The sequence below is a fragment of the Podarcis muralis genome, chromosome 18, assembly GCF_964188315.1.
Source record: "Podarcis muralis chromosome 18, rPodMur119.hap1.1, whole genome shotgun sequence".
Classification (NCBI taxonomy): domain Eukaryota; kingdom Metazoa; phylum Chordata; class Lepidosauria; order Squamata; family Lacertidae; genus Podarcis; species Podarcis muralis.
In genome coordinates, this window is record NC_135672.1 from 2924437 (window position 1) to 2951931 (window position 27495).

The 27495-nt window shown below is 50.8% G+C and overlaps 1 protein-coding gene and 1 non-coding gene across 4 annotated transcripts; one reads left to right on the plus strand and one right to left on the minus strand.

The window, feature by feature from the left end:
* Positions 1-2515: 2515 nt before the first annotated feature.
* Positions 2516-2622, minus strand: LOC114588718 (U6 spliceosomal RNA). Its single transcript, XR_003704500.1, has one exon. It is a non-coding gene; the product is annotated as a U6 spliceosomal RNA (small nuclear RNA).
* An 880-nt stretch (positions 2623-3502) lies between these two features.
* On the plus strand, positions 3503-27089 carry TMEM259 (transmembrane protein 259). Of its 3 annotated transcripts, none has more exons than XM_028713396.2 (11): positions 3503-5212; positions 8556-8828; positions 13579-13750; positions 14725-14835; positions 15428-15550; positions 15782-15882; positions 18018-18075; positions 19973-20056; positions 21127-21259; positions 22985-23084; positions 24019-27089. In XM_028713396.2, the coding sequence occupies exons 1-11, from the start codon at positions 4988-4990 to the stop codon at positions 24787-24789; spliced, it is 2151 nt and encodes a 716-aa protein (XP_028569229.2). In that variant the 5' UTR covers positions 3503-4987; the 3' UTR covers positions 24790-27089. The 3 variants fall into 3 exon arrangements, with proteins under 3 accessions (XP_028569229.2, XP_028569230.2, XP_028569231.1); XM_028713397.2 differs by having other exon boundaries at positions 3504-5212; positions 13579-13696; XM_028713398.2 differs by lacking the exons at positions 22985-23084; positions 24019-27089 and having other exon boundaries at positions 3506-5212; positions 13579-13696; positions 21127-21263.
* The last annotated feature ends 406 nt before the right edge of the window (positions 27090-27495 follow it).

The following is a 27495-nucleotide window of genomic DNA, read 5'->3' on the forward strand; positions in this document are numbered from 1 at the left end:
CCCTCACCTGCCAAGTCCGGAGCGCCGGTGGAAGTTGCATACATGCATGCAGGGCGCCGCGTTGCCATTGCATTGCACTGCACTCCATGCAACGCCTGCACGCATGCATTGCCTTGCATGCCCGCCAAGGGGTCTCCCCGCGGTCCGATGCGTCCCCTCCGGCGCGGATGCAGCATTGCAAAAATAAACAACCCCCCCAACGCAGCCCTACCTGGGGGGCAGCCTCCGCCTCCGCCGCTCCGCCTCCGCGGGGATCCCCGGCCTCCATCCTGCCGCCCGATCTCCGCGGGGGTGCAGGCAGGCTGCGCGGGGTCTGCGCGGAAGAGCCCCTGCCCGCCCGGCCACCGCCGCCGCGCTCATTCCATGGAGCGCTTCAAAAAAACGCTGGGAAACGTAGGGCCACGCTGGGAAACGTAGTTCGCGCACCCCACGCGGGCGCGGAGCCCAAGGGCGAGGGGACTACGGATCCCGGCAGCCCCCGTGCCGGGGACGGAGGGGGAGAGGCCGGGTGCAGGGTTGGAGGGACGGGTGGGCGAGCGAGTGAGTGAGTGAGTGGCAGCCGCCAAGCCTTGGCCGAGAGCCAGGAAGGGCCTCCCCGGAGGAGGAGGAGGAGGAGGAGGGAGGCGCAGAGCGGGAGGGAGGGAGGGAACCCCAGGGGCCATCTAGTGACGGCGCCCCAATCGAAAATTTGACTTAAAAAAAAAAAAATCTTTCAATTTTTTAATTTTTCCCGCGGCACACCAGGCAACATCTCGCGGCACACTAGTGTGCCGCGGAACAGTGGTTGGGAAACACTGATCTAGGTCAAGGAGGGGGTCGGTTTCCCCAGCCCTCTCTCCAAGTCCATCACACCATAGCTGTCAACTTTCAGATTTGAAAATAAGGTATCAGCAGCCTCACCTGTCCCAATGACAGTCTACGGGTCATCTAACAATCCGGGATAGCAGCGGGAAGCAGCGCTGGAATAAGGGAATTTCCCGCAAAAAAAGGGAAGGTTGACAGCTATGCATCACACCATAGCTGTCAACTTACAGATTTGAGAATAAGGGACCAGCAGCCTCGGAAATAAGGGATCAGCAGACAAAATAAGGGACTTTCTGGGCACAGGTATGTTCAACTGCTGAGCCCCTCCGAGCCAAAGGCAGAAAGCCCAGCCAGCAGCCAAACGAAGCCTCAAGCGGTGGTTCCCACAGCGCAGCAACCCGGCAAAGGGGTTGCAGCAAGGAAAACCAGTGTCACCTCTCTGCTGGGAAGCGCTGAGCAAAGGCGAGTCCCCAGGCAACGCGGCCGAGTTGATTGGCACAAGGCATATGCAAGCTCCACCCCCCAGTCGTTCTTAGACTCCTTATTGGGTGAGCAACGCAGCCAAGCAACACAGTTGGAGCCTCCCTCCTCCCTGGCCGGCAGGGAGGGAGGGAGAGGAGCTGCTTCCTTTGAAACCCGAGAAATTTAAGGGACATTATCAATAAGGGAGGGACGTGGGTGGCGCTGTGGGTAAAAGCCTCAGCGCCTAGGGCTTGCCGATCGAAAGGTCGGCGGTTCGAATCCCCGCGACGGGGTGCGCTCCCGTCGCTCGGTCCCAGCGCCTGCCAACCTAGCAGTTCGAAAGCACTCCCGGGTGCAAGTAGATAAATAGGGACCGCTTACTAGCGGGAAGGTAAACGGCGTTCCGTGTGCGGCTCTGGCTTGCCAGAGCAGCTTTGTCACGCTGGCCACGTGATCCGGAAGTGTCTCCGGACAGCGCTGGCCCCTGGCCTCTTGAGTGAGATGGGTGCACAACCCTAGAGTCTGTCAAGACTGGTCCGTACGGGCAGGGGTACCTTTACCTTTTATCAATAAGGGACAGCAGCAGGACCCAGCGCTGGGATAAGGGACTGTCCCGCCAAATAAGGGACGCTTGACAGCTATGCATCACACACAGGAACCGAAGGGGTTCTGGGGCTTTATTGGCTTCTCTGGCACCAGCTACAGAACATCAAGCAGCAAGTCCAAAACGTGGCATGTTCTCTCCCCAGGGCAGGCTAACCCCAAGATTTATAGGGGCTGGGGGATGCTGGCAACCAGCCGGCCCCATCCCATGCTCCCCCTTTGGGGACTGTGCCTGAGAGGCCCCATCCCAGGATCCCTACTGCCTGACAGTCTAACCTGGAGCTAGAGGCCTAGGCATCTTCACCTGCAGCCTACCTGGCAGGGCTGTTGTGCAGGAACAAACTCGGGGAAAGGCAGGGGAAATGAATTGAGATTGGAGGGGGAAAGAAGATGGGAATAGAAAAAAAAAGAGAACCAAATAAGCAGGTAACTGATTTAAATGGGCCTACTATGCAAATACTACGGCAGAGCCCTTCTTCCCCCCATTGAAAGCAAGACATTGCTAAAGTGGTTATGAGGTTAGCAAAGTGGAGGAAAGAGAGGAGGGAGGATGCATTTATTCTTAAAAAACACATATACATGTATGAATATATTTTGCATGTGGATCCCTTAGCTAGAATTGCAAAATGTCACTTAGCAATAATTGCAAAATATGGAACGCTTCACGAATTTGCGTGTCATCCTTGCGCAGGGGCCATGCTAATCTTCTCTGTATCGTTCCAATTTTAGTATATGTGCTGCCGAAGCGAGCACGTATGCTACATGCGCTTGCTTGCTATATAAAGCTCGGATACTGGAAACATTGTAAGGTTATGGTGACCACAAACGGAAAGCCATTATTTCCCATTAGACTCTTTCTTGCATTTTTTTTAATCAAAGGAAATGATTCTGCGCCTCTTCTCCTCTGGAGTGAAGTTTTTTAAAGGAAAGTAGCAAAAGAATGGGAGAAACCTAAAAGGAAACTTGGCATTGCTCTGGCGATGCATGATGGGGAAAGGAGGCGGGGTCTTCATAATGAGGCTGACGGGGCGGGTGAACCTTGGGACAAAGAGGTAGGAAAAGGGCTTCTGCGATGGGACATCATTTCCGGTTTTCGACCGCAGCTTCCGGTATTAATCGGTACTGGGGAATCAAAGAGGTCAAATGACGGGGGAGGGGGATTGGGAGTTCTCCTTCGGCATCTGCAATAGCTTTCTTCACGACGCAGGTAGAAATTCAACAGGTGGAGGTGCATTCATGAAAAGTATTGTGTGGGTGAGTTGAGGAAGTAAAAGAAAAATTTCATTTTTTGAACATTTCCCCCCAACGTACCCAATCACATTCAGGGAAAAATAAAAGTGCTTTTTAAAATAAATGAATTGATCAGTCAAGGCTCAAGCTCAGCTCATCTCCACCCTCTAGGACACATGTTAATTCAGAGCCGGAAGCATTGGGTTACAGCCTCTCAATCTTGACCGCATCCCCTTTGGAGCTCCTCCTCCTCCTCTTCCGCAGTTTAGACATGACGTTCTACTAGAGGGGTTGCGTCCCTTGCGTGCTTTCCCAGAATCCTCTCCGTCCCTCCCATTCTCCCGGCTCGGCGCTTCTCTCTCTCCCTCTCCTCCTCTCGCTGACGTCACCGCGCCCGTCGTGGTGGGCGGGGCGAGGAGGAGGAGGAGGAAGAGGAGATGGGAGGGAAGAGAACCAAACAAGATGGCGGCGGCCGGCGCGGACGCGAAGGGGGACTGAGAGGAGGCAGCTCGGCGGCGGGGCGCTCCTTCGCCGGCCCCCCCTCAGAGGAGGCGCCCCGAAAAGGAGGGGAGAAGCCGGCCCAGCTGGAGCCTCCCTCCCCGTAGGGCCTCGCTCCCACCCCAGCCTGGTTTCCTGTCACCCCCCCTCCCCACACCTATTAACATCTGTGGGGCGGCGCTCTCTTTTTTTGGGGGGGTGGGCCCATTTTTTGGGGGGAGAGTTAGTCCTCCTTCCTCCCTCGCCCCCTCCCTTGTATTTCTTTTTTTTGGGGGGGGAAAGGTGTCTGTTCCCCCACCCCCCAGTTCTGAAGGGGAAGGGTGTATATGTGGGGTTTGGGGGCCCCCCCGCAATCGCCCCACATCCATCTTCCTCCTCCCCCCCCTTAGATTGGGGTGTTTTAAAATAGGCATATTCCTCCTCCCTTTAATATCTTCCTTATATCTATCTTTCACCCCCACCCTTCGATTTTGGGGTCTGCTTAGCATTCCAGCCAACCCCCCCAAAAAGGAAGGGGCTTCAAGACTCCTTTTCTCTTTCTCCCCTTTTTGAGGCTGGCATTTCCTCCCCCCACCCCCGTTCAACCTGATCCTCTTCCCACAACGGTGGGATTTGGCAGCCCCCAACATCTAAAGCAAAGGTTTTAGCACCCCCACCCCTTTTTCTTTTCCTCTCCCCAGCCCAACTTGGGGTGTTTTAAACTTAGGCATTCCCCCCTAATTATTTTGCTAGCATAGTCTCTTCTTTGTCTGACCCCTTTCCCTAATTTAAAGAAAGCTCTCCCCCCCCTTAAGAAAACCCACAACTTGATCTCTTTAGGATCTCTCTCTGCCTCCCCCCTCGGAACCCTACCGTCTTGGACCCCCCCCCCCGACTCCCTTTTGCTCTGTTGTCTTGGGGTAGCTCCTCTTCTTTCTGGGGACTATTAGTGTTGCACCCCTCGGACCCAAAAGTCCCATTAGATTCAGTCTGCCCCCCCCCCCCCCGCTACCTTCCAACATTATATAAATTGCAACCTAGGAAGCTTAACATTCTCCTTCCCTTGCTTTCTTTGGGTGACTTTTCAAAAGTATCTGAGGTGCCCCCCCCCCCAAAAAAAAATTTCCCACCGGATTACAAAGTTACTGAAACTTTTGCATCAGCCCATTTAAAAGACAATTTCTCTTTATCCTGCTGTGCGTGGATTTATTTTTCCCCCGCTTGTGGGGAAGGAGTGACTCTTTTTTTTTTTTCACCTCCCCCTCGGCCGCTTCTCCCCACCCCCTGGAGAAACCTTACCAAGACGACCCCTCAGGCTGCTTCCTGAACACTTTCTCTTCTCCAAGCAAAGTTGGGCTGCCCACCAAATCTGAATTCGCCCGTGGAAAGCTAACACCTGTCTTGGGAAAGGATGTCAGAGAACCAAGGCAACCACCACCACCACCCAATGAACAATAATGTGGGGGGTAGGGCCCCTGCCGGAAACAACCGTGGGGTCCGCAACCTCAACCAGAACCCCCTCATCAACGTACGTGACCGCTTGTTCCATGCCCTTTTCTTCAAGATGGCCGTCACCTACGCCCGCCTCTTCCCACCTTCCTTCCGTCGTATATTTGAATTCTTCGTACTTCTCAAGGTAAAGTGTTTTTTTTTGGGGGGGGGGGAGGTTGACTATGTTCAACATCTGAGGCCCTCCCTTCTTTGTGTACCTCCTTCACGTGAGGATGGCAACATGAGAACAGGGCCTTTTCTGCAGTGGCTCCTTGTGTATGGAATACTCTCCCCAAGGAGGTTTGCCTGGCGCCTCCACTATATATTTTTAGGCACCATATGAAAACATTCCTCTTCAACTAGGCCTTCGGCTGATTAATATCCTACAGCCTTCTAAATGTATCTGTGGGAAGGGGTGGGGGTTGTTGTTTTGGTTCAATTATCTTGTATTTTGTTATGTGAGATCTTTTGAGGAAGGGTGGTATATAGATTAAATAAATGGATAAATAAAAATCAAATGTGTTGTGCTGCGGGGACCTTTAACTCAGATCAGGCCTCCTCCTTGCCTGGGTGGAGCAGAGAGAAGGTGTGTAGGAACTAGTCTACGCGAAGTAAAAAATACATTTCTTGCTCTGTCCACTTTTGTCCCTGGCCCCTCCTGAAGGTTTCTCAATGTGCTCCTCTGTCTGAGAAAGGCTCCCCACCCCCTTATATATCAAGGGAGCCTTTACTTTCCACCTGCTGAATCCTAAATACTTCCAGCTTCAAACATACATTTACACAGACACACAGACACATGGAAATAATTTGTGGCACATAAATTTTGAGTTGGAAACACTTTCCCTCCCCACTCCTCTCTTAAGCTTTTACAGGATTCTTCCTGGTTGGCCGGTTGCAACATTTAACCGACACAGGCGATTAGCAGGGTTTGAAATTAGCAGGGCGCCAGGTGCAGTTTGCGCCAAAATATTATCCATTTGCGAGCACCTCAAAAAATCTGGGTGCCATTTCTTGCGCCCAGCTGATGCTCGAGGATTACTGTAATGTATGTGCTTTGAAGCGTCAAAGTTAAAGATAGACAATATGTTAAGGAGTTTAATAATAAAGAGTAGAGTGTTTTGAAAACTGAAGTATGGTACCAATATTTTTATTGTAAACACCAAATTAACGTGTGTTAACAATTTCTGATAAAAACGTGATATTAGCAATGTGTCTCGTGTGAATTGCGTATTAGTTCATGCTTATCAAAATAACAAATAAAAAGTGTTGCCGACCCCCCCAAAATGGCGACTAGACATTCTGTTTTGGCGCCCACAGCCCAGGTCCCAGGAGCCATTTGGCTCCTAGCTTTTCCATCCCAGTTTTTAAGACTGGCAACTAGCCGTTTAGAACTGCTGCATTGCAGCGGGTTTAACAGGATGACCCCTGGGGTACCTTCCAACATCACAACTCTTAAGAAATAGGAAGGTGGGGTTTTTCGGTGGCTTAACCACACATGCAGAAGTGTTAGGAATGCTAATGTTGATATCTGCTGTAGCTTGGTTGTAGAGCTTGCAAACGCTCCTCGTTTGATCTCTAGCATCTTTGGATAAAGGCATTTGACTGGAGAACCTGTGCCTGTCATGCGTTGCGGTTCTGGGTTTGGATGGTCTGGCCAGGCAAAAGGAAGTTTCTTCTCTGTTAACCCCACAAAAACAGCCCCCCTAGCAGAACTTACTGAGAGCTGTCAACTTGCGTGGACAGTTTTGCGAGTTCAGGCTCATAGAATTGCAGAGGGGAGCTTGTAGCTCATTCATTCAAGCTTCTAGCTTGAGGCAGGAAATCCTGACAGGTGCTACGTCACTTTGTGTGGGGCTGCCCTTGAAGACTACCTGAAAAACGTCAACTCATCCCAAATGCAGCTGCCTGTTTACTGGCTGGCTTCCGTTTTGGACTCGCATGACCCTTGTTATACAACAGCTGCATTGGTTGACGGTTCATTCCTGGGTCCAGTTCAAGGTCCTGATATTAGTATTCATGACTCGGGTACCAAATATCTAAGTTGACTTTGGCCGCTTCCCTTCAGACACTCTCAGGAGGGGTCTCTCACTGGAGGGGTCCCTCTTGGTAGTTCCACTGCCCTCAGAGTTTTAGGGTGGTGATGACTTGGGAGAGAACATGCTCTGGAAGCTCCTCCAAACGGTCAGCCAAAGTCTACCGTCCTGTAACTCCTTTGGCTCTACTCAACCCCCTTGGCCAAGACTCAAGGATGACCAGAGTTAGAGTGCAATGACTTCTGGGAGGCCCCGGGGGTCCCTATCCCTGTTGTAAACATTTGTGGAAGTTTCCTGTTCATTCAGCCCTGCAAATCAATACACAGAAGCTAACTAGCCCACAAAAATTCTCAGTCAACAGCTTTTTTTGGGGGGGGGGGTGTCCAAAAAACTTTCTCTCATCTTTGTGTGGTCTGGGATGTGTCCATGAACTCTGCTGATGCCTCTATAGGACAGAGTGGGGTGTGTAAGTGTGTGGGTGTCAGGCATTGGTTGGATGCAGAGGGATGGTGGGAGGTACCAGCAGAGGAACCCCCAAAGGAAGAAGGCTCAGAGCCTGGGGATTGGTGGTGGGACAGTGATTCTCATAGAATCATAGCATTGGAAGGGACCCTGAGGATCATCTAGTCCAACCCCCTGCAATACAGAAATATGCCGCTGTCCCTTATGGGGATTGAACCTGTAACCTTGGCGTTATCAGCCCTGCACTCTAACCAACTCTAACCTTGGTCAGAGGGAGAAGACTGGGAGGGGGAGATGTCGGAAACTGAAGGGGCAACAGGGCTTAGTGAGCAGGGAGAGTCGGTGGCAGAGAGCAGTCCGGAACCAGAGGCGGAAGCTGCAGCAGGAGAGGAGGGAGGCCAAGATTATGAGTCCAGCTGGTGAAGTCACGGGTGTCTCCCCCTCCTGCTGCGACAATCTCCCCTCCCCCCTTGTCTCCCAGAACCAGGAGAGGCATGAAAGGGTGGAGGAGAGGTTGCCTACACTCTGGCGCAGTCTCTGATTGCTTGGAGAGGAGGGGACTTTCAGTCTTGGCAACTGATCCATGGGTGCAAGTCCTATTGGGCATGAGTTCCTGTGCCCATTACGCCTGACCCTCCACCAGGTCTGTGCAGATCCTGTTCTAAAAAGGGTTAACTTCAATGTGCAGGGTGTGATTTATTGCTGGCTGGCTCCTGTCGGTGTGTCTAGAAACTAGCTTGCCATCTATTGCCTCTATTGGCATCTGCCTCTATTGCCCCGCCCACTTTTGCATCTGGCCCCAGCCAGCACAGTCATGTGACCCCAGGAAGGTTGACCCTCTGATAATGCCACTTGCTTGTTCAGATGGAGGAGAGAGAGACGGGTGCGAGTGTGCAGAAACTAGCCTGTGGCACTACTCTAAGTAGGGAATGCGGTCCTTGATTCCTGTTTCTCCTGCTTCTAATTTTTCCGCCTCTCTCCTCCCTCTTCCAGGCCCTGTTTGTGCTCTTCATCCTGGCGTATATCCACATCGCCTTCTCCCGCTCCCCCATCAACTGCCTGGAGCACGTCCGAGACAAGTGGCCGCGCGACGGGATCCTGCGGGTGGAGATCCAGCGCAACTCCAGCCGCGCCCCCATCTTCCTCCAGTTCTGCGAGAGCGACCGCTTCCCCGGTATGGTGGTTGAGGCAGCTGGCGGGGAGGAGGAGGAGGAAGAAGAAGAGGAGGAAATGAGCGTGGAGATGTTTGAGAACAGCTCCATCAAGGTAGGGTGGAGCAGAGCAGACCATCTCTAAGTGGGTGGACTCTCTCCTTCGTTAGCAGTTTCTAAACAGAGGTTGGACGCAGCTTTCAAAACTCCCATTGTTCTTGGTACATGGGAAGTATGGGGTTGCTTTTTGCAGTCTTCAGATGAGGACTAGAACGTGTGAAAAACGAACATAAGATTTTAGCTGCCGTTCATTCCTTTTCAGCTCTGTAGTCTTGTTATAAAAAAAAGCCTGCTTAGACACTCGGTTTCAGCGCCCGTGACCTAGGTTTAAGGTGCCTTTAGCTCCTAGCTTCCATGTCTCAGTTTCTATCACTGGTTGGACGGCCGCCTGCAAGGGATTCTTTAGCTTTGATTCTTGCATTTCAGGGGGTTGGATGTGTGAGCCTAAAGAGTTTTCTTCCAACTCCAGAGTTCTGTGATTCTGTAGGATGAGGACTGCCTCACCCACTGCATTCATTTCCCATCTCCTTGCTGTGGAGATCCTCTTGGGTACGGTCCGTCATCACTGGTTCTCCCTGCTGGGAATGCGAAACCTGGATGCTTTTGAGAGAGAGGACTTCTCAGTGGCTAATTGAGGCCCCAAGGAACTGTTTGAGAGCAGCCTCGGTTACAAGGCATTGCGTAAGCAACACCAGCAGCTGGGAAACCCTAAGTGTGGACATTCTGGGTCTCTTTATTTAGTGTTGGGGACTTTCCCCTAGGCCACGAGTTTAAGTTGTGGGCGAACATATCAGACGACACAGCAATTCTTCCAAAGCAGCTCTTTATTTGTAAGCTGGAACTGAACTGAACTGAGGAGCTCAGTCAGCCTGCGTATATAGAGTTCCAGAACAATGTAACTGTTGCAACTTTCTAAAACTATCCAATCACTGAACGTCACTTTCGATCCTTCATTTGCATAACTATCTACAGTATCCCCCTGCTGGCCCAGGGTGAGAACTTCAGTACATAACACCACGCACCCTCACCAGCTCTGCTCCGCACACTCCTTGAGCATTTTTTGCCTGGCTGAAAATGTGTCCTTGCACTCTGATCATGACTCTTGCTTCCCTAGATAGTGGAGCAGGAGAGCTGAAAATAATGCCAGTATATTTCACATTTGGCAACCCATGCGCCCCTTTGGTTTCAGTTAGTACATGAGTAAACAAGTCTAAAAATCCCTGGGCACAAATTTTCACGGCCCTCCACTGACTCTGGTGGCTCATCTACTAGAGGTAATGTATTTTGTGCCAACTCTGGAAGTGTGTACTTGATTCTGACAAAACTCAGCCTCCAAGATGCTCATTGCCTTTTAAAGCCGTCAGACTCCTGTCCCGTCAGATTTCACTCCCATCTAGTCCCAGAGCTAGACAGTTGCTTCCAGGAAGCCATCAAGTAATGGATGATCTATCAGTACAGCTTTGAAAGGTTCAGCCCTATATTCTTGATTCAGAATTGGGTCCAGTTTGTATCCCTACTTGGACGAAAACATGCTCCTTGATCTTGGGAACTGTCATGCAAAATATGGTTCGATGTTATAAAGAGGTTCCAAATAACATTGTGAACAAACAGCTTTCCAAAAAGATATAGGGTTTGTCTCTGCCTTTAGTCCTACTCAGAGTAGACTCGTTGAAATTAAAAGGTGTGACATTACAGCCTATTAATTTTAGTGGGTGTACCCTTGAGTAGAACTTTGTTGGATGCAGCCCATATAGTAAATGTATGCAAGTTTTTGGCAGGTGTCTGAAACAGCACAGCGAAGGCGCCTGCCTCATATCAAGAGGCCGGGAGTTCCAGAGGGCAGCTGCTGCCACATTGAAAGGTCTGTTTAGGATGTCATATATAAAAGGATGTCACATAGAGGAGGGAGAAAGGTTGTTTTCTTCTGCTCCAGAGAAGCGGACACGGAGCAATGGATCCAAACTACAAGAAAGAAGATTCCACCTAAACATTAGGAAGAACTTCCTGACAGTAAGAGCTGTTGGACAGTGGAATTTGCTGCCAAGGAGTGTGGTGGAGTCTCCTTCTTTGGAGGTCTTTAAGCAGAGGCTTGACAACCATATGTCAGGAGTGCTCTGATGGCGTTTCCTGCTTGGCAGGGGGTTGGACTCGATGGCCCTTGTGGTCTCTTCCAACTCTATGATTCTATGATTCTGTTTCTCACTAGTGCAGAAAAACATTATGTGGTCCTGCTGGGCTTGGTTTTTGTTTCATTTCTTCCAAGCCCTACAGAGCCGGCAATAATTAACGGGTCCTCTTCCCCACCCACCAAACACTAATTTCCTTTCCTCCCTTGCGATCGAACCAGCATGTAGTACATTAAAGGTTTGTTAAACCAAATTAATGCCTTGTGTGAACAAATTGCCAGGAGTCCCCGGGTGGCAACGCAGCTGATTTAACTCACTCAATTTACTCCTTAATTTCATTTAATTTTCTCCAATATGGTTCCTCTTTTATATATACATATTTCCATTTGCGTTGAGTGCAACCCAGAACGGGGATTAAATAAACTAGCTGAAAGCTACCATTTGCTGTCTGCCACCGCAGTTCTTCGTATTAGACCTCATCTCGCCTTTCAGGGCTGGGGGACTATTTCATTTCTCTGTTTAGAGATTATTTTGCCTTGGGGGAGGTTGGCAGGAGGCTGCGGAGGCTTGTGTGTGTGTCTCTAGCTTCTCCGTATGGCTGTTTAAAGGTTGCTGCGTGTTATAAGAGTAATTTTGGATCCTTAACAATGATGCACTATTTCTCTGTGGCACAACAAATGTTCTTCCTGAGAGGAGCTGTCAAACACAGCATAAACGACTAGATTCTTTATCGCCCCCTGAGAGAGATGCCTTGTTGCTTATAGTGCACAAAAGTACAGAGGCCGATCCCACAGATGCAGCAAATGGTCAGATGTGACTGTGAATCTGCATTCTCATTCAGGGTTAGGCAGGGTGGGGGCCTCAAGATGTTACTCCCATTTATTTAGGCTCTTAGCAATGTTCATTATGCTGCAGACACACCAGGCTGCCATGATCTTTGACACCTGGTATACCGTATTTTTCGCCCTATAGGACGCACTTTTTCCCCTCCAAAAATGAAGGGGAAATGTGTGTGCGTCCTATGGGGTGAATGCAGGCTTTCGCTGAAGCCTGGAGAGCGAGAGGGGTCGGTGCGCACCAACCCCTCTCGCTCTCTAGGCTTCAGGAAGCTATCCACAAGCCTTGGGAGCCCGGCGCGACTTCCCGACGGGCTCCCAAGGCTTGCAGACAGCAGCCTGCAGCCCGAAACCCAGGGAGCGCAGCGGAGCGCTAGGCTTGCGGATAGCAGCCTGTTCTGGGGGCTGGGGTCGGGGGAAGCTCGGGCTTCCCCCGCCCCAGCCCCGCGCCTGGGGGAAAAAAAAATAATTTCCCCCCCCTTTATTCCCCACCCCCCCAAAAGGGCCGGTGTGCCCTATAGGGCGAAAAATACAGTATGTGGTTGGTTGGCTTTAGTGGGTGAAGTCAACCTGTTGGAGAGTTGCAGCTCCTGCTGTGGCTGCAGAGACTGAACGGGAGAGACACACTTCGTTGCATCCGGGGGAGATGAAGGCGTGTGTGTGTGTGTGTGTGTGTGTGTGTGTGTGTCGGGACTCACCCTCTTCTTCTGACTGTAAATGGTTTTAATGGTTTTGGATATTGCTTCTTTTAAATTGCTGTCATGTGCCCTGCAACCTTACGGCGGACAAATAATAATAATAGAAGCCAATGAGTTAGATCGGTGGTTCCCAAAAATACTGGGTCACTGCCCCCTTGGTTCCATCCTCAGTACCTCCTACCCTACCCTATAAAAAGGTAAAGGGACCCCTGACCATTAGGTCCAGTCGTGGCCGACTCTGGGGTTGCGGCCCTCATCTTGCTTTACTGGCCGAGGGAGCCGGCGTACAGCTTCCAGGTCATGTGGCCAGCATGACTAAGCCACTTCTGGTGAACCAGAGCAGCGCACGGAAACACCGTTTACCTTCCTGCCGGAGCGGTACCTATTCATCTACTTGGACTTTGACGTGCTTTCGAACTGCTAGGTTGGCAGGAGCAGGGACCGAGCAACGGGAGCTCACCCCGTCACGGGGATTCGAACCGCAACCTTCTGATCGGCAAGCCCTAGACTCTGTGATTTATCCCACAGCGCCACCCGCATCCCTTACCCTACCCTATAAAAAGCCCTAAAATTCAAAACAGTCACAGTTAATTGCACATTCCCCCCCCCCCCCAAAATCCTGTTTAAGCTATTTAATAGGACTGGGCGATACCTGGTTTCAACATTGTGATGTATCACCAGCTAAACATTGTGATCTACTGATATATCACAGTGTCCGAAATGAGGATGGAGCTAGGTAGAGGCATTGGCTGGCTTCACGTTTTAATTTTTGCATAGCCCCCCCCCCCTTATGATTCATGATATATTGCCAGGTGAAAAACTATGCAACCAACATCATGATTGGGACTTCAGACCAGTTTTGGACAATACAGTACATCAATATATTGCCCAGTTCTATTATTTAGCTGAATTAATTAAACACAATGGATGAACTTGATCCAGTGATGCCAGCTTTTCAGAGTCTGGTGGTCATTTACACCTCCCGCTGCCCCCCCCCCCCCGCTGCCCCCCTGCCCCTTAGCATCCCCCCAGGCAATGCCCACTTTGGAAATCGCTGAGTTAGAAGGACCAGTGGATCTGATGTTTGGTAGAAGGCAGCTTCTGCGTTTCCCTGAACTCTTCTCCTCTGTTTCCGCTGATCCCAGTTTGAGCTGGATATCGAGCCCAAGGTCTTCCTCAAGCCCTCCCGCCTGGGCGGCGCCAAGGTGCCAGCCCCCAACGAGAGCCAAGAGTTCTCCTTCAGCGGCGAGCCGGCGTCTAAAGGTATGCAGCCCCTCAGCGAGACGGTGTCCCAGTTTGAGATGCTAGCCAAAGCAGGTAAAGAGACGACATTGCAGACCCTTTAAATAACCCTCCTTCCCACTCCTCACCTTTGCCACACCCTTCCCTTTGCACCTGCCACTTTCCTTTTCTTTCGGTGTTTGCCTCCTCTCCTTGTGTGTGGGAGAGGTTCCTTTTTGAGAGGGAGTGGGGCCACAGCAGAGAAAGCCCCGCTGCCTGCGCACTCTCAGAGCATGCAGCCTTTGAAACTGGCCTGCTCTCAATGACCTTAATGCCATGGAGAGGGGCAGGCAGCAGTATTAAGAGGTGGAAAAGATGCACACTGCAATTTAAGTCTGCAATTTAACTTGTTTGTAGTGCTTTTCCAAATAGTCCCCACCCCCCAATGGAGGCATTGGGGGGTGGGGACTATTTGGAAAAGCACTACAAACAAGTTAAATTGCAGACAGGAAAGCAGCAAGAGAAGGAAAATGATAACGTAATTGTACTAGAGGCATTTTTGCAATAGGCAAGAGTTTGATGTATACAAAAACACGGGAGGTGTAAGTGGGAAGTCTATCAGGAAACGAATGTAAGCATTTGATTTAAAGTCAATTTGCAAAAAAATGGAAATTCAGTAAAAATTGGGGGGGGGGGCGGGACAGTGTCCTGAATCTCTCAACGTTCAGTTTCATTGGACGTCCACAACTCCTAATGTTATGAGAGAGGGAGGAAAATTTTTCTCTTTTTCCATGCCCTGCATTAATTTTACAGGCTTCTAGCATGTCGCCTCTTATTTCCTTAAGTAAGAACATCCAAACACTGCAAGCTTTCCTCAGAGCAGAGTCATTTTTCCTGTCCTTTTCGGAACTTCCCCCAGCTCCTTGGAGCACCCAGCGAGGCTTCTTTTAATCGATGGGCGTGCTGTGGTGAACTAGGCTGAGGCAGTACCCCTGGGTGCACCTCTGGGTTTCCATCCTCTTGGCCTTTTCAAAAATACCATTTTCTGTTTTTTAAAAAAATCCTTCCAGTCTGGCCCCAGGAAGAGTACATCGTGGAATACTCCTTTGAATACGGGTTCCTTCGCTTGTCGCACAGCACCCGCCAGCGCCTCAGCATCCCGGTCATGGTGGTGACGCTGGGTAAGAAGGTTTGCTTTTCTCTTCAACTGAGGGTGGAGCTTTGTTCATTTGCTGTGCCTGGTTGGGGCGGGGGAGGTTGAGCAGCAGGGTACAAATGTTGTTATTATTATTATTATCTCTATCGATCTATATAATTTGTTAATGGAAAAAAAATAGCTGCAAACCTAATCAACAATTTAAATCATTAAGTGTCACAGCCTGTAAGGACAAAAGTACAAAGGTTCCGCAAAGGGGATAATGAAGCGTTAACTCGTACAAAGATTCCCTTTCCTGTTCTGCCACACTGAAAGGTTGATTCACCTAGTGAACTTAAAGGGGTGGTGGCAAGATTAGAACCCGGGATTGCTCCTTGTTGCTTTTAGGCCTGCGTTGGCCACTACTTGGCCCCAGCTTTTTCTTTCCCCTGTGCCATGGTGCCTCCCTCCCAAATCGCAAAACGCCCACTCCTTCCCCTCCAGGAGTTGGAATGTTTCTGAGCGTCCCGTGAAATGCACAAACACCCCTCGACTTGCTTCTTCCTGCTGCTGTCAGCACAGCCAGTTTTCTTTCCGCCTGTTTTCACAAACCCTCTTCTCCATCTTCTCCATCCCAGACCCCACTCGTGACCAGTGCTTTGGAGACCGGTTCAGCCGCCTGCTCCTGGACGAGTTCCTCGGCTACGACGACATCCTCATGTCCAGCGTGAAAGCCTTGGCTGAAAACGAAGAGAACAAAGGTTTAGCATATGTATATAATTGGTCTCTGTGCTCACTCAGTTACAGATCTGGGCTGGGCTGTTGCAATCTCTGGTGGGGCAGAAGGCGGCAAGTCCAACACTAGATGGTGCCAGAGCCAACTAATTGGACTAAGTCCACTTTGGGAGACCTTTGTTGCTGAAATGTCCTTGTTTTTTCCTCCTGTCCATCCCCACCACTGCTGCCTTCCCTTCCCTTCTGTCCTTGCTCAGGATTCCTCCGCAACGTGGTATCTGGGGAACACTACCGATTCATCAGCATGTGGATGGCGCGGACCTCGTACCTGGCAGCATTCGTCATCATGGTCATATTCGTGAGTATTCTGTGTCAGCTCGTGGGCTGCTTTTCAGTCCCAGGAGAGTGCCTGAGGCACACATCATTATTATTATTATTATTATTATTATTATTATTATTATTATTATTATATTTTCAATTAAATTTGTATCCCACCATTCACCCTTAAATCTCGGGGCAGTCCACAACATAAAATTGCAAAATAATAATAATAATAATTTATTATTTATACCCCGCCCATCTGGCTGGGCTTCCCCAGCCACTCTGGGCAGCTTCCAAAAAAATATTAAAATATCATAATGCATCAAACATTAAAAGCTTCCCTAAGCAGGGCTGCCTTCAGATGTCTTCTAAAAGTCTGGTAGTTGTTGTTCTCTTTGACATCTGGTGGGAGGGCGTTCCACAGGGAGGGCGCCACCACCGAGAAGGCCCTCTGCCTGGTTCCCTGTAACTTGGCTTCTCGCAGTAAGGGAACCGCCAGAAGGCCCTCGGCGCTGGACCTCAGCGTCCGGGTAAAAGGATGGGGGTGGAGACGCTCCTTCAGGTATACTGGACCGAGGCCGTTTAGGGCTTTAAAGGTCAGCACCAACACTTTGAATTGTGCTTGGAAACGTACTGGGAGCCAATGTAGGTCTTTCAAGACCAGTGTTACATAATAAAAATAATAAAATAAAAATAATAAAAATAAGAGCAACAACAAATCAATAACCCCCCCTCCCACAACACATTTAAAAGGATATTGGATGTGAATACCCTTTTAACGGCCTCAGGCCTTTAGACCTGAAGGAGCGTCTCCACCCCCATTGTCCAGCCCGGACACAGAGGTCCAGCTCTGAGGGCTTTTTGGCAGTTCCCTCCCTGAGAGAAGTGAGGTTACAGGGAACCAGGCAGAGGGCCTTCTCGGTGGTGGCGCCCACCCTGTGGAACACCCTCCCACCAGATGTCAAGGAAATAATGGAAATAAACAAGTATCTGACTTTCAGAAGAAATCTGAAAGCAGCCCTGTTCAGGGAAGTTTTCAATGCTTAATGTTTTATTCTGCTGGGAGCTGCCCAGAGTGACTGGGACAACCCAGTCAGATGGACAGAATAATAATAATAATAATAATAATAATAATAATAATAATAATAATAATAATAAAAATATCAGCCCAAGACGAACAACTTCACCTGGTGCCTAAAGGTGTATAATGAAGGAGCCAGCCAAAGTTCCCTGACTGGTCTGTGGTTAAAATAATTGACTGAGAACCCAGTGAAGTTCCTGGCTGGGTGATATTGAGGGATGCAGCTCAGAGGCCTTCACAACCAGCAATGAGGTCTGGATTATTACTGAAATCATCTTCTTCAAGGGGAGAGGGTTGTTCCATGACAGATCACCACACCTTTAAAACATCAGCACTACTGACATTCAAACTTTGGGATTGTTGAAATACTGTACAGTGGTACCTCGGGTTACATATGCTTCAGGTTACAGACTCTGCTAACCCAGAAATAGTACCTCAGGTTAAGAACTTTGCTTCAGGATGAGAACAGAAATCACACAGCGGCGGTGTGGCAGCAGCGGGAGGCCCCATTAACTGAAGTGGTGCTTCAGGTTAAGAACAGTTTCAGGTTAAGAACAGACCTCCTGAATGAATTAAGTACGTAACCAGAGGTACCACTGTATATACAACAACAAATTAATTAATTTGAGTTGTGCAACTCAAAGATTTTAGGCAGTGTGGACTAAATTTGCTTCTGGGGTCCCTCTGGAATTGGAGGCCCTGAAGCTTAAGCTTCATTAGTCTCCTAGTTGAGCCACCCCTGGATCACAGAGTCGGAAGGGGACCCCGAGGGTCATCTAGTCCAGCCCCCTGCAAGGCAGGAATCGCAGCTCAAGCATCCATGACAGATGGCCCTCCAACTTCTGCTTAGAAACCTCCAAGGAAGGAGATGATTAAATAAGCACTGACTATTAAATAGCACTGGAGATAAGATTATTAAAAGCTAATTATTTGGGAGCTCATGTGTACAGTGCCTTCGGTATTTAATTCAGGCAAAAGGGCAGGTGTCTGCAACTATTAGAATTTTGGTTGGTTTGGGGGGGGGGTGACACTGCCCTGCATTCATAGGGAGCCTGGGGCTCTAACACTTGCCCACCCCTTCTCTTTTCCAGACTCTGTCTGTCTCCATGCTTCTGCGATACTCGCACCACCAGATCTTCGTTTTTATCGGTAAGTATTTCACCCGGTATTTCGCCTGCCAACCTAGCAGTTCGAAAGCACCCCCGGGTGCAAGTAGATAAATAGGGACCGCTTACTAGCGGGAAGGTAAACGGCGTTTCCGTGTGCAGCTCTGGCTCGCCAGAGCAGCGATGTCATGCTGGCCACGTGACCCGGAAGTGTCTCCGGACAGCGCTGGCCCCCGGCCTCTTGAGTGAGATGGGCGCACAACCCCAGAGTCTGTCAAGACTGGCCCGTACGGGCAGGGGTACCTTTACCTTTATTTCACCCGGTCTTGCTGGCGTTCTGAGAGCCCAAGTGGTCCGTTTGCTGGAGGACAAAGACAGCCGTTTTCTTCTTTCCCCAACCCCCTGGGTAGAGGGTTCAAAGAAGGCTTGCCACTTCAGATTAGTCAGCATCAGAAGGTCTGCAGTTCGAAGGGAACCCGAGGGTCATCATTCCTCCAATGCAGGAATCTCAGCTAAAGCATCCATGACAGCCTAACCTCTGCTTAAAAACCTCGACAACCTCCTGAGGGAGACCTTGTATATAACAGTTAGAGAATGTGGGGCCACTGTTGAAGCGGCTGCTCTGGCTGCCCACTTTACTGCCAGTCCAGGTTCAGGGTTCTTGTATTGATTTTAAAAGCCCTGAACGACTTAGGCCCAGGGTTCCTCGGGGGCCTCCTGAGCCCTTATATTCCAGCTTGATCACTGACACCACCTGCAGGAGCATCGCTGGTCATTCCCCGAGTCGGTGAGGCTGGTTTGACAACAACAAGAAACAGAGCTATCGTTGTAATTGGCCCAGTCCTGTGGAACTCCCTCCCACTAGAGCATGGTTGTCAAAGGGTGTTGCAAGAGAGGTTGGCAAGTGTGGCAGGAAGATTCAAGGGCAATCAAATAAATTTTGAACAGTTTTTATGTAACACTTTCTGGATCATATTAGGAAGTAGTTGTGCTCTATATTATAAAACAAGCACTGCTAGGTTTTTTTGTTTTGTTTTCCAGTGTATTTCTTATTGATAAAAAAATGGGTGTGGTGCGAGCAAATTTTTATTCTGAAAGTGTGACTCAGAGAAAAAAGTTTGAGAACCACTGCACTAGAGATTTAGCAGGTGCCTTCTGTGCCAATTTTTAAACACCTGCTGAAAACTTTTCTATTCCGCCCAGCCTATACAGGCGATGAAGAATGGTTAATTGGTGTCTAACTTTTTAATTTTAATTGGGACGTGGGTGGCGCTGTGGGTTAAACCACAGAGCCTAGGACTTGCCGATCAGAAGGTTGGCGGTTCGAATCCCCGCGACGGGGTGAGCTCCCGTTGCTCGGTCCCAGCTCCTGCCCACCTAGCAGTTCGAAAGCACGTCAAAGTGCAAGTAGATAAATAGGTACCGCTCCAGCGGGAAGGTAAATGGCATTTCCGTGCGCTGCTCTGGTTCGCCAGAAGCGGCTTAGTCCTGCTGGCCACATGACCCGGAAGCTGTGCGCCGGCTCCCTCGGCCAATAAAGCGAGATGAGCGCTGCAACCCCAGAGTCGGTCACGACTGGACCTAATGGTCAGGGGTCCCTTTACCTTTACCTTAACTTTTTAATGGTTTCATTGCTGAAACTGCTTTGATACTTTTTTAAAAAGAGAGAGAGAGAGATGCAGTGGTATGCTAATTTAATTTATTTACAAAGTTAAAAATAATATTTTGAAGCCAAGCTGTAGCTAGCACTAACCACAGTTTGTCGACCGAGACGTGCTAAACAAAATTTGGCAGCCTCTCTCTCGCCTCTGCTTTTTGCATTCCTTCTAATTGGAGACCAACCCTGGGGTCATCTGTGTTCGAGGGGTTCCTCTCCCCCCACCCTGGGGCCGCGACTGCCTCCTCTCCTCTTGAATCTTTTCCCCTCCTCCCTCTCACAGTCGACCTTCTGCAAATGCTGGAGATGAACATGACCATTGCCTTCCCGGCAGCCCCGCTGCTGACCGTCATCTTGGCTCTCGTGGGTAAGGAGACCGCCTCGCAGGGATGTCAGGAACTGCCTTTGATATACCAGGCCCGTTCATTCTGTCTCTTACATCCTGCGCACCACCTTTTCCTCCCAAGGAGATCAAGGTGATGGGCACGATTCTTTCCCCTCCCCGTTTTATCCTCCCAGCAGGCCTGTGAGGGAGGCTAGGCTGGAAAAGAGTCAGAGGCTACTGGCCCCTGGTCACCCAGTCAGCTTCAGTGGCTGAGTGGGAATCTGAACCGGGTCATAGCGCAACCTTAGGTCCTGAGCACCAGTTCCTGGGAATCACAAGGGGGGAGAGTTGCTGCTGTTGCGCTCTGGCCCTCAGGGGCGGGTGGGTGTGGGGGACTCCCTGGTTCTGAATGGGGTAACTGTGCCCCTGAAGGACCAGGTATGCAGCCTGGGAGTCATTTTTGACTCACAGCTGTCCATAGAGGTGCAGATCAATTCTGCGTCCAGGGCGGCTGTCTACCAGCTCCGTCTGAGACCCTCTCTGCCTGCGCCCTGTCTGACCAGAGTGGTCCATGCTCTGGTTATCTCCCACTTTGACTACTGCAATGTTCTCTCTGTGGGGCTACCTTTGAAGGTGACTCAGAAACTACAACTAATCCAGAATGCGGCTGCCGGGACCATATAACACTGGTCCCAAAGACCTGCATTGGCTCCTAGTATGTTTCCGAGCACAATTCAAAGTGTTGCTGCTGACCTTGAAAGGCGTAAACGGCCTCGGCCCTGTAGACCCAAAGGAGCATCTTCCCATCATTCAGCCCAGACACTGAGGTCCAGCTCCAAGGGCCTTCTGGCAGTTCCCTCATTCCCTCCTTGCAAGAAGTAAGGCTACAGGGAACCAGGCAGAGGGCCTTCTTGGTGGTGACGCCCACCCTGTGGAGCACCCTCCCAATTCTCATCTGGGGCATCCGATTGGTCACTGTGAGGAGAGGATGCTGGACTAGGAGGGCCCTTGGCCTGATCCAGCAGGCTCGTCTTACATCTCTCTTGGGACGCTGAGCTCCCTGATGACTTACTGGCCTTCTCTCTCCCCTCCTCTCCACCATCCTGCGGCAGGCATGGAGGCGATCATGTCCGAGTTCTTCAACGACACCACCACAGCCTTCTACATCATCCTCATTGTGTGGCTGGCAGACCAGTACGACGCCATCTGCTGCCACACCAACACCAGCAAGAGGCATTGGCTGAGGTAAGGGCACACAGAGCTTCCAGTTCCTGGTGTTTATGGGCCTCCTTTTCTCCCAGCCCGCTTGAGGTGGCCTGTGACGCCCTCCTTCCACCCCTGCTTTATTCATGCAATGGCTCTGTGAGATAGGTTGCGATTCCTGCATTGTGGTGGGGTTGGGCTAGGTGACCCTGGGGTCCGTTGCGGCTCTGCAATTCTTAGATTCTATGAGAGGCAAGGGACGGTCCCCAGGGTCACACGCAGTGAGCTTCATCGCCGAGTGTGGGGCTTGAAGCGTGGTCTCCCGGTCAGCGTTCGAAATTAGCCAGGAACCAGGCACATTTTGCACCTGCCTGTTGTCCACTTGCGACCACGTGAAGATGCCTGGGTGCCAGGATGGTGCCCAATGTCTCCACTATCTGGAGGTGCCTGCCTGGGGGATCCCTGGATCTGGTCTGTTTTCACACACTAGCAACACATCCTGTGGAATTCGACCCATTTTATTTTATTGACAAAATCAGAATGAATTTCAGGAACCAAAAAGTCGTACTGAAAAATACGATTTTCCAGCTTTCCGGCACCAAAATGGCAACTAGGCATTCTGTTTCGGCAACTGTAACCCTGGTTTAAGGAGCCATTTGGAGCCTAGTTTTTATTTCTGAGTTTCTAACCCCACTCACAGCTCAGTAGCGGCTGCACCACATTGGCTCTCTTCTGTGCCAGATCTGACCACTGAACTCAGCCCTGTCTGTTTCCAATGGTCCTTATTCAGTTGACTTCCCACCCTTCTTCCACAATGTTTCCGTTCCCATCTTTCAGTTGTGTGGCAGGAGAGAGAATGGATGAGAGAGAGAGAGAGAGAGAGACAGCGCATTTATTTATTTCACTGTATTTACACTGTTCGATTGTAAGAAAAGAACTAGCAACAATAACTTAAAACTTTTAGAAAGTTAAAATACCAATAGACTAGAAACGGATTAAAGCACACATCAGCTTTCTGGGTTGTTGGCATCCGTCTGTCTCCAGAGACAACAGAGTGCGCCTCTGGGGGTGAAGCCAAACTGCTGTGTTTGCAACACCGATGTGACCTCCCTGGGGCACAGGCCTGGGCCGTGTGTCTGGAGATCCTGGGCTGCCCAGGCGACAAGACCTGCCTTTCAGCCTTGCTGGTGTCCAAAGGAAAGCAGAGCAAGATCTTTGGCACCAGCTTGACTGCAGGAGTTGCTGGAAGGAGGCATGCAAGGCACCATCCAACTGCTTTAGGAACTCCGCTCTGGATTTGTGTAGGGTTTATTCCTGAGCCTTTTCTTCTCCCAAATATATTCCTCAAGGCAGCGGAGGTTTAGGATCAGATTTTTCCTTCTCCCAGATGGGCTCCCTTCCCAGGCAGATGAGGACCCCCCTCACTTCCTTCCACAGCATGTTCAGAAATCCCTTTCTAAACAGGCATGTTTTTAGCAAGCTCCAAAAAGAGCACAGCGAAGGCACCTGCCTGGCATCAGTAGACAGGGAGTTCCACAGGTGCTGCCATGATAAAAGGTCAAGTTCTTATAAATGTGGAAATGGTCTTTATGTGGAGTCTATAACAGGGCTAGTTCAGCTGATCCAAGAGGTCAGTACCCATCATTCTGCACTAATTGCAGCTTCAGATCAAGTGTGATTGAAGCCCTACAGAGCGTGTGCTGCAGCAGTCCAGTATTGATATATGTGCTTTAACCCCCTTTCCCCCATGTCTCTGTTCCTCTCCAGGTTTTTCTACCTGTACCATTTTGCCTTCTATGCCTACCATTACCGCTTCAATGGGCAATACAGCAGCTTGGCACTGGTCACATCGTGGCTTTTCATACAGGTACGTTGGCAATTTCACCATGTATGTCTGGAGTGCAGGAAAACCCACAGGGTTAACCATTCAGGATGTAGAACTAGCCATAGCAAGGAAGCAGGATGATGTAGAACTCAGCAGGACTTTGTGGAACAGTAGAGGGAGCTGGGTGCATTTAGCCTGGAACCAGCATTCAAAATTTCCCAGGCGGATTTTGCACCTGGCTATTGGCCACTTGCAACCGAGTGAAGATGCTCGGGTACCAGGATGGCTCCTGACATCTCCACCATCTGGAGGTGTTTGCCTGGAGATCCTTGGATATTGACTGTTTTCACACACTGCGGAATTCTGTCCGTTCTATTTTATCTGCACGATCAGATAAAACAAATTTCAGGAGCCGAAAAGTCGTGTTGAAAAATTTGAGCCATCTGGCCCCAAAATGGCAACAAGGCGTTCCCTTTTCGGCAGCTGTAACCTTAGTTTAAGGAGCCATCTGGAGCCTAGACAGAGGGGTGAAACGAGACCCATCTTCAAATATCTGAAGGGCTGTTCCATAAAAATGTTTCATCATCATAATTTTATTATTCATGTGCTGTCCATTTGACTAGGTTGCGCCAGCCACTTTGGGTGGCTCCCAACAAAATATTAAAAACACAATGCAACATCAACCATGATGAACAGGGCTACCTCCAGATGGAGTTCGGTTAGTTCCTTTTACTGTGTTGTGAAAACGTCAATAAAAAAGTTCAAAAAAAAAAGGGTACAGAATTCTGCATTCTTCAGAGCTAGGCCTGGGTTATTTCGGTGGGTAAGGTGTCTTTTAAAAACACCCAGTTTCGCTCGGGGGGGGGGGGGCAGGCAGCGGAATGGGCCAGGATTCAGAAGGCTTGGCCAGTGCGGATGTCAGCCGTCTCTGCCCCCCCCCCCAGCTCACCCCCTCTGCCCCTTGCCTTCCCCACAGCATTCCATGATCTACTTTTTCCACCACTACGAGCTGCCGGCCATCCTGCAGCAAATCCGGATCCAGGAGATGTTGCTCCAGAACCAGCAGGGAGGGGCCCAGACCACCCTGCAGGACAACCTCAACAACAACAACACCGTTGCCCCCGCTGACCCGGCCGGCCCGCGGCCCCACCTGGATGGGGGCCCCGCTGGGGACGGCCCCCTGGCCCCCGAGGATGCCCACACAGCAGCTGTCGTAGCCGCCACGGTGGCCTCCCTGGGCGACAACTTCAACTGGGTGGCGGAGACCGCCGTCATCGCAGAGGCCTCCTTCATGTCCAACCTGAGCGGCTCCCTCCTGGACCCCAGCGTCGCGCCAGAAGCCGCCGGGCCCAGCGGGGACCTCCAGGACGTGGCGTCTGCCTCGAGCGTCATGACCCGCCTTCTGGTCAGCAGCGACCGCGCAGAGGCTCCTGTAGGGTCCATTGCCATCGAGGTCACGTCCACCGCTGGGGTTCCCTCACCAGGCGGATCGGCCTCTTCTGCTGCTGCTGCCGCCACCCCCCTCAGTCCAGCCTGCGAGGACATCCCACAGCCTCCAGAGAGCTCAGCCGGCCGCGGCAAACCCCCGGACACAGACTGCCTCGCAGGCCGCTGTCCACTCGACTCTGCTGCAAGCGGGGCCCCAAGCGAGGCCTCCGAGGAGGGACTCGTGCAGGCGGACTCCTCGGTGCCGGCGCCTTTGGACAGTGGGGGTGATGCAGGCCCAGATTCCCGTCGCCTCTCCTGAGCTTCCTGGCGGACAGGATGCTTCTCAGTTCGACCGTCCATTCTCCCTGGGCTCAGCTGCAATTCCTCCATTGAGGAGGTGCAGAGCTTGAAAGGCCAGAGGGAGAGGGAGAGAACCTGCCCCCCTCCCTTTCTCTCTCTCTCCCACCCCTTCTTCCGCCAAACCCAGGAAAGGAAGGAAAAAATGTGAATAAAAAAACCAGGGGCTCACACCCACAGCCAGTTAGCCCCCCACATCTGAAGAGAGTCCTCTGGTTCCTTCCTGTTGGGCGTACGGAGCCACAGCCCCCCTCCCAGTCTCTCTGCCCCCCACCCAACCAAGCTTTTTTCAAATCATGGGACTCCTCGCCCCTCCGCCTTTGGTGTCTGCCGGAGATGTGGACTTAATTTTGCCCTGGAATTACTGCTGTTTTTCTGCGTGTGCTTCTCTGCTTTTGTCAGGAGGGGGCGCTGGGGAGGCGAACGAAACGGGTATCATGGCGAACTCTGCGTCCGGGGAGGGGCAGAAACGGGTGGCTGCTGGAGAAGGACTTGAGACCCTTGTGCGGAAGGGGGCCCTGAGACGAACCCCCTTTAAATCTGGGGTTCCTGGCAGCCACCGCTCTCGAAGATCTGTCACCCCAGAAGCGCTGGAGTCATAGAAACGTCTGCCTGGCTTTTTCCTTTCCTTTTTTCCTTTTTAGCATGGGGGACAGACTGCATTTTACTCTGAAAGAAGCCGCGTTTATAGATGCATATACGCAGCCTCTTTCCGTGTAAAACAGCAATAGATCTTTCTTGTTAGAAGGGCGCTTTTAAAAATTAACGTGAAGGGGAAGATCTGGAGGTGGATTCTATCTCTCTCTCGCCAAGGAAGCCCTTTTTGGCCACTGGGGAAGGGGGTTCTCAGAAAGGCGCCCCCCCCCCCAGGTTTGGCTGACTTTGTAGTGGCTTGCCTGGTCGCTGGACTGTGTGTCGTCGTCCCCCCACCTCTTTTTTTAACCTCTACATAGGAAAGCCCAGCAGTTATTTTGTTCCCAGAGCTCCAAGGTTCTAGCAAGTTGCATCTTAACGGTGCATCCTTAGCGGCTGCGAGAGGGAGCAGCTTTTGATTTTCAGTCTGACATGGCCTTGATGAGAGAGGACTGGGTGGCTCTCAAAACCCTTTCTTAAATGAGGGGGCTTTTTGGGTGCTTTAAAAATTGGGTGGTGTTTTTTTTTTAAGCTGTCATTTGGTAAGAACCCTCGCAGCTCCCTCTCTCTTATGCCCTTGCACAGATGTTGACAGGTGAACTCAGTTCTTGTTTTATGCAGCGTGGCAATTTAGGATTATTCTCCACTCCCCCACCCTAAAAAGTTTCCCAGCCCAGTGCCTTAATCTCGTAAGCAGGATGCGTTTTGAAGAGTGTGCACGTGCGTGCGTCAAAAAATGCCACCTAAGTTCCTGGAAACCTAAAGAAGAGAGTGGGGTGGGGGGCAGGGGGCAGCCCTCCCAAAAAAGGACCCGCTTCCCAGGAGTCTTTGCCCATCCCTTTCTGGAGCAGAGCTGTACCCCTTAAATTGTGGGGTGTATGTGTGTGCACGCTAGCTGGGAATAGGAAGCACCGTAGAACGCAGCTGGCTCCAAACTTTGAGTGCCTTTGTACTCAGGTGATCTAGCAATAGCAAGGGGAATTCCGAGGCTGGAAGGTCAGGGGTAGCACGGCTGGACCTAAGGAAACGCTGCCCCTATGACCTCACTGTCCTGCCACATGGTCCCTGGGAGCAGGCAGGAGCCAAGGACCTTGGGAATCTTAATTTTTATTTTTTTAGTTCTGCCATGAGGTGCAAAGTGCAGTAGGCAGGCACACCCTTAAGCAAGCAGCTTCCTTTTTCGAGACTGGAGCCCAGGAGCGCCTGTGAGATGCTCTGATTTTGCAGTTAAAATCACCTTTGGCTGCTGTGCTCTACCCTAAAGCCAGGGAAGGGAGAACCCCTTAGATGGGTGACGTGTAAGTAGTTTCGGGGTGGAGGGTGGGTTGGCCGACAACAAGCATAGTGGTGGTATCCCCCCCCCCGACCCCCATTCATGTGCAATATGTTGGTGGGATCATTCGCTGCCCGCCCACCCACCTTTGCTTGGCAAGGGAGTGCTTGTAGGTAACTGGACGTTAGGGTTTTTACGTTGTAGTCGTCAGGCAGAAAGGATTGAGGGGTTGAGAAAGAGAGAAGAATCACACCAAACTATACCAGGAATGAAGAGTAGAGTTCATTCTATTTAATGTACAAAAAAGTATGTATATATTATATATATTATATATATAATAAATACTATATCTAACAGCATTGCTTCCGTGCTCCTTTTTTCCCTTAACTTTGGGGTGGAACAGAGTACGATTTGGGGCCAGGGCAGAGAGGGAGAACTTCGCCCGCCCCCCAAGCCGTGCAAAATCCAGTCATGTCTGCAAGGCAGCTTCTGTTCCGGAGAAACACCCCGTTCATGGAAGGCTGAAAAACCAAATCTCCATTTTACACACGACAATCGTCCCAAAATCAAACAGTTGTCTTCCGCTTAGCACCACAAATACTTGCTCTGCACCCTGCAGAATCCCAGAATTAAACAAACGTGATGCTCGTCGCATCGGCCATCCCCAGCACCCGTGTTTGAAACTCCCATTGTTCTAGACGCGTTTTGCGACAGAATTTCATTAGCGCGAGCAGTTTCTGAGAGCAGTGCAGTACTGAGCCT

Coding starts and splice junctions, on each gene's coding strand:
- TMEM259 (XM_028713396.2), top strand. CDS start 4,988: ATGTCAGAGAACCAAGGCAACCACCACCACCACCCAATGAACAATAAT. Junction 15,551..15,781: donor TGAAAACGAAGAGAACAAAG/GTTTAGCATATG, acceptor GTCCTTGCTCAG/GATTCCTCCGCAACGTGGTA. Junction 20,057..21,126: donor CGTCATCTTGGCTCTCGTGG/GTAAGGAGACCG, acceptor ATCCTGCGGCAG/GCATGGAGGCGATCATGTCC.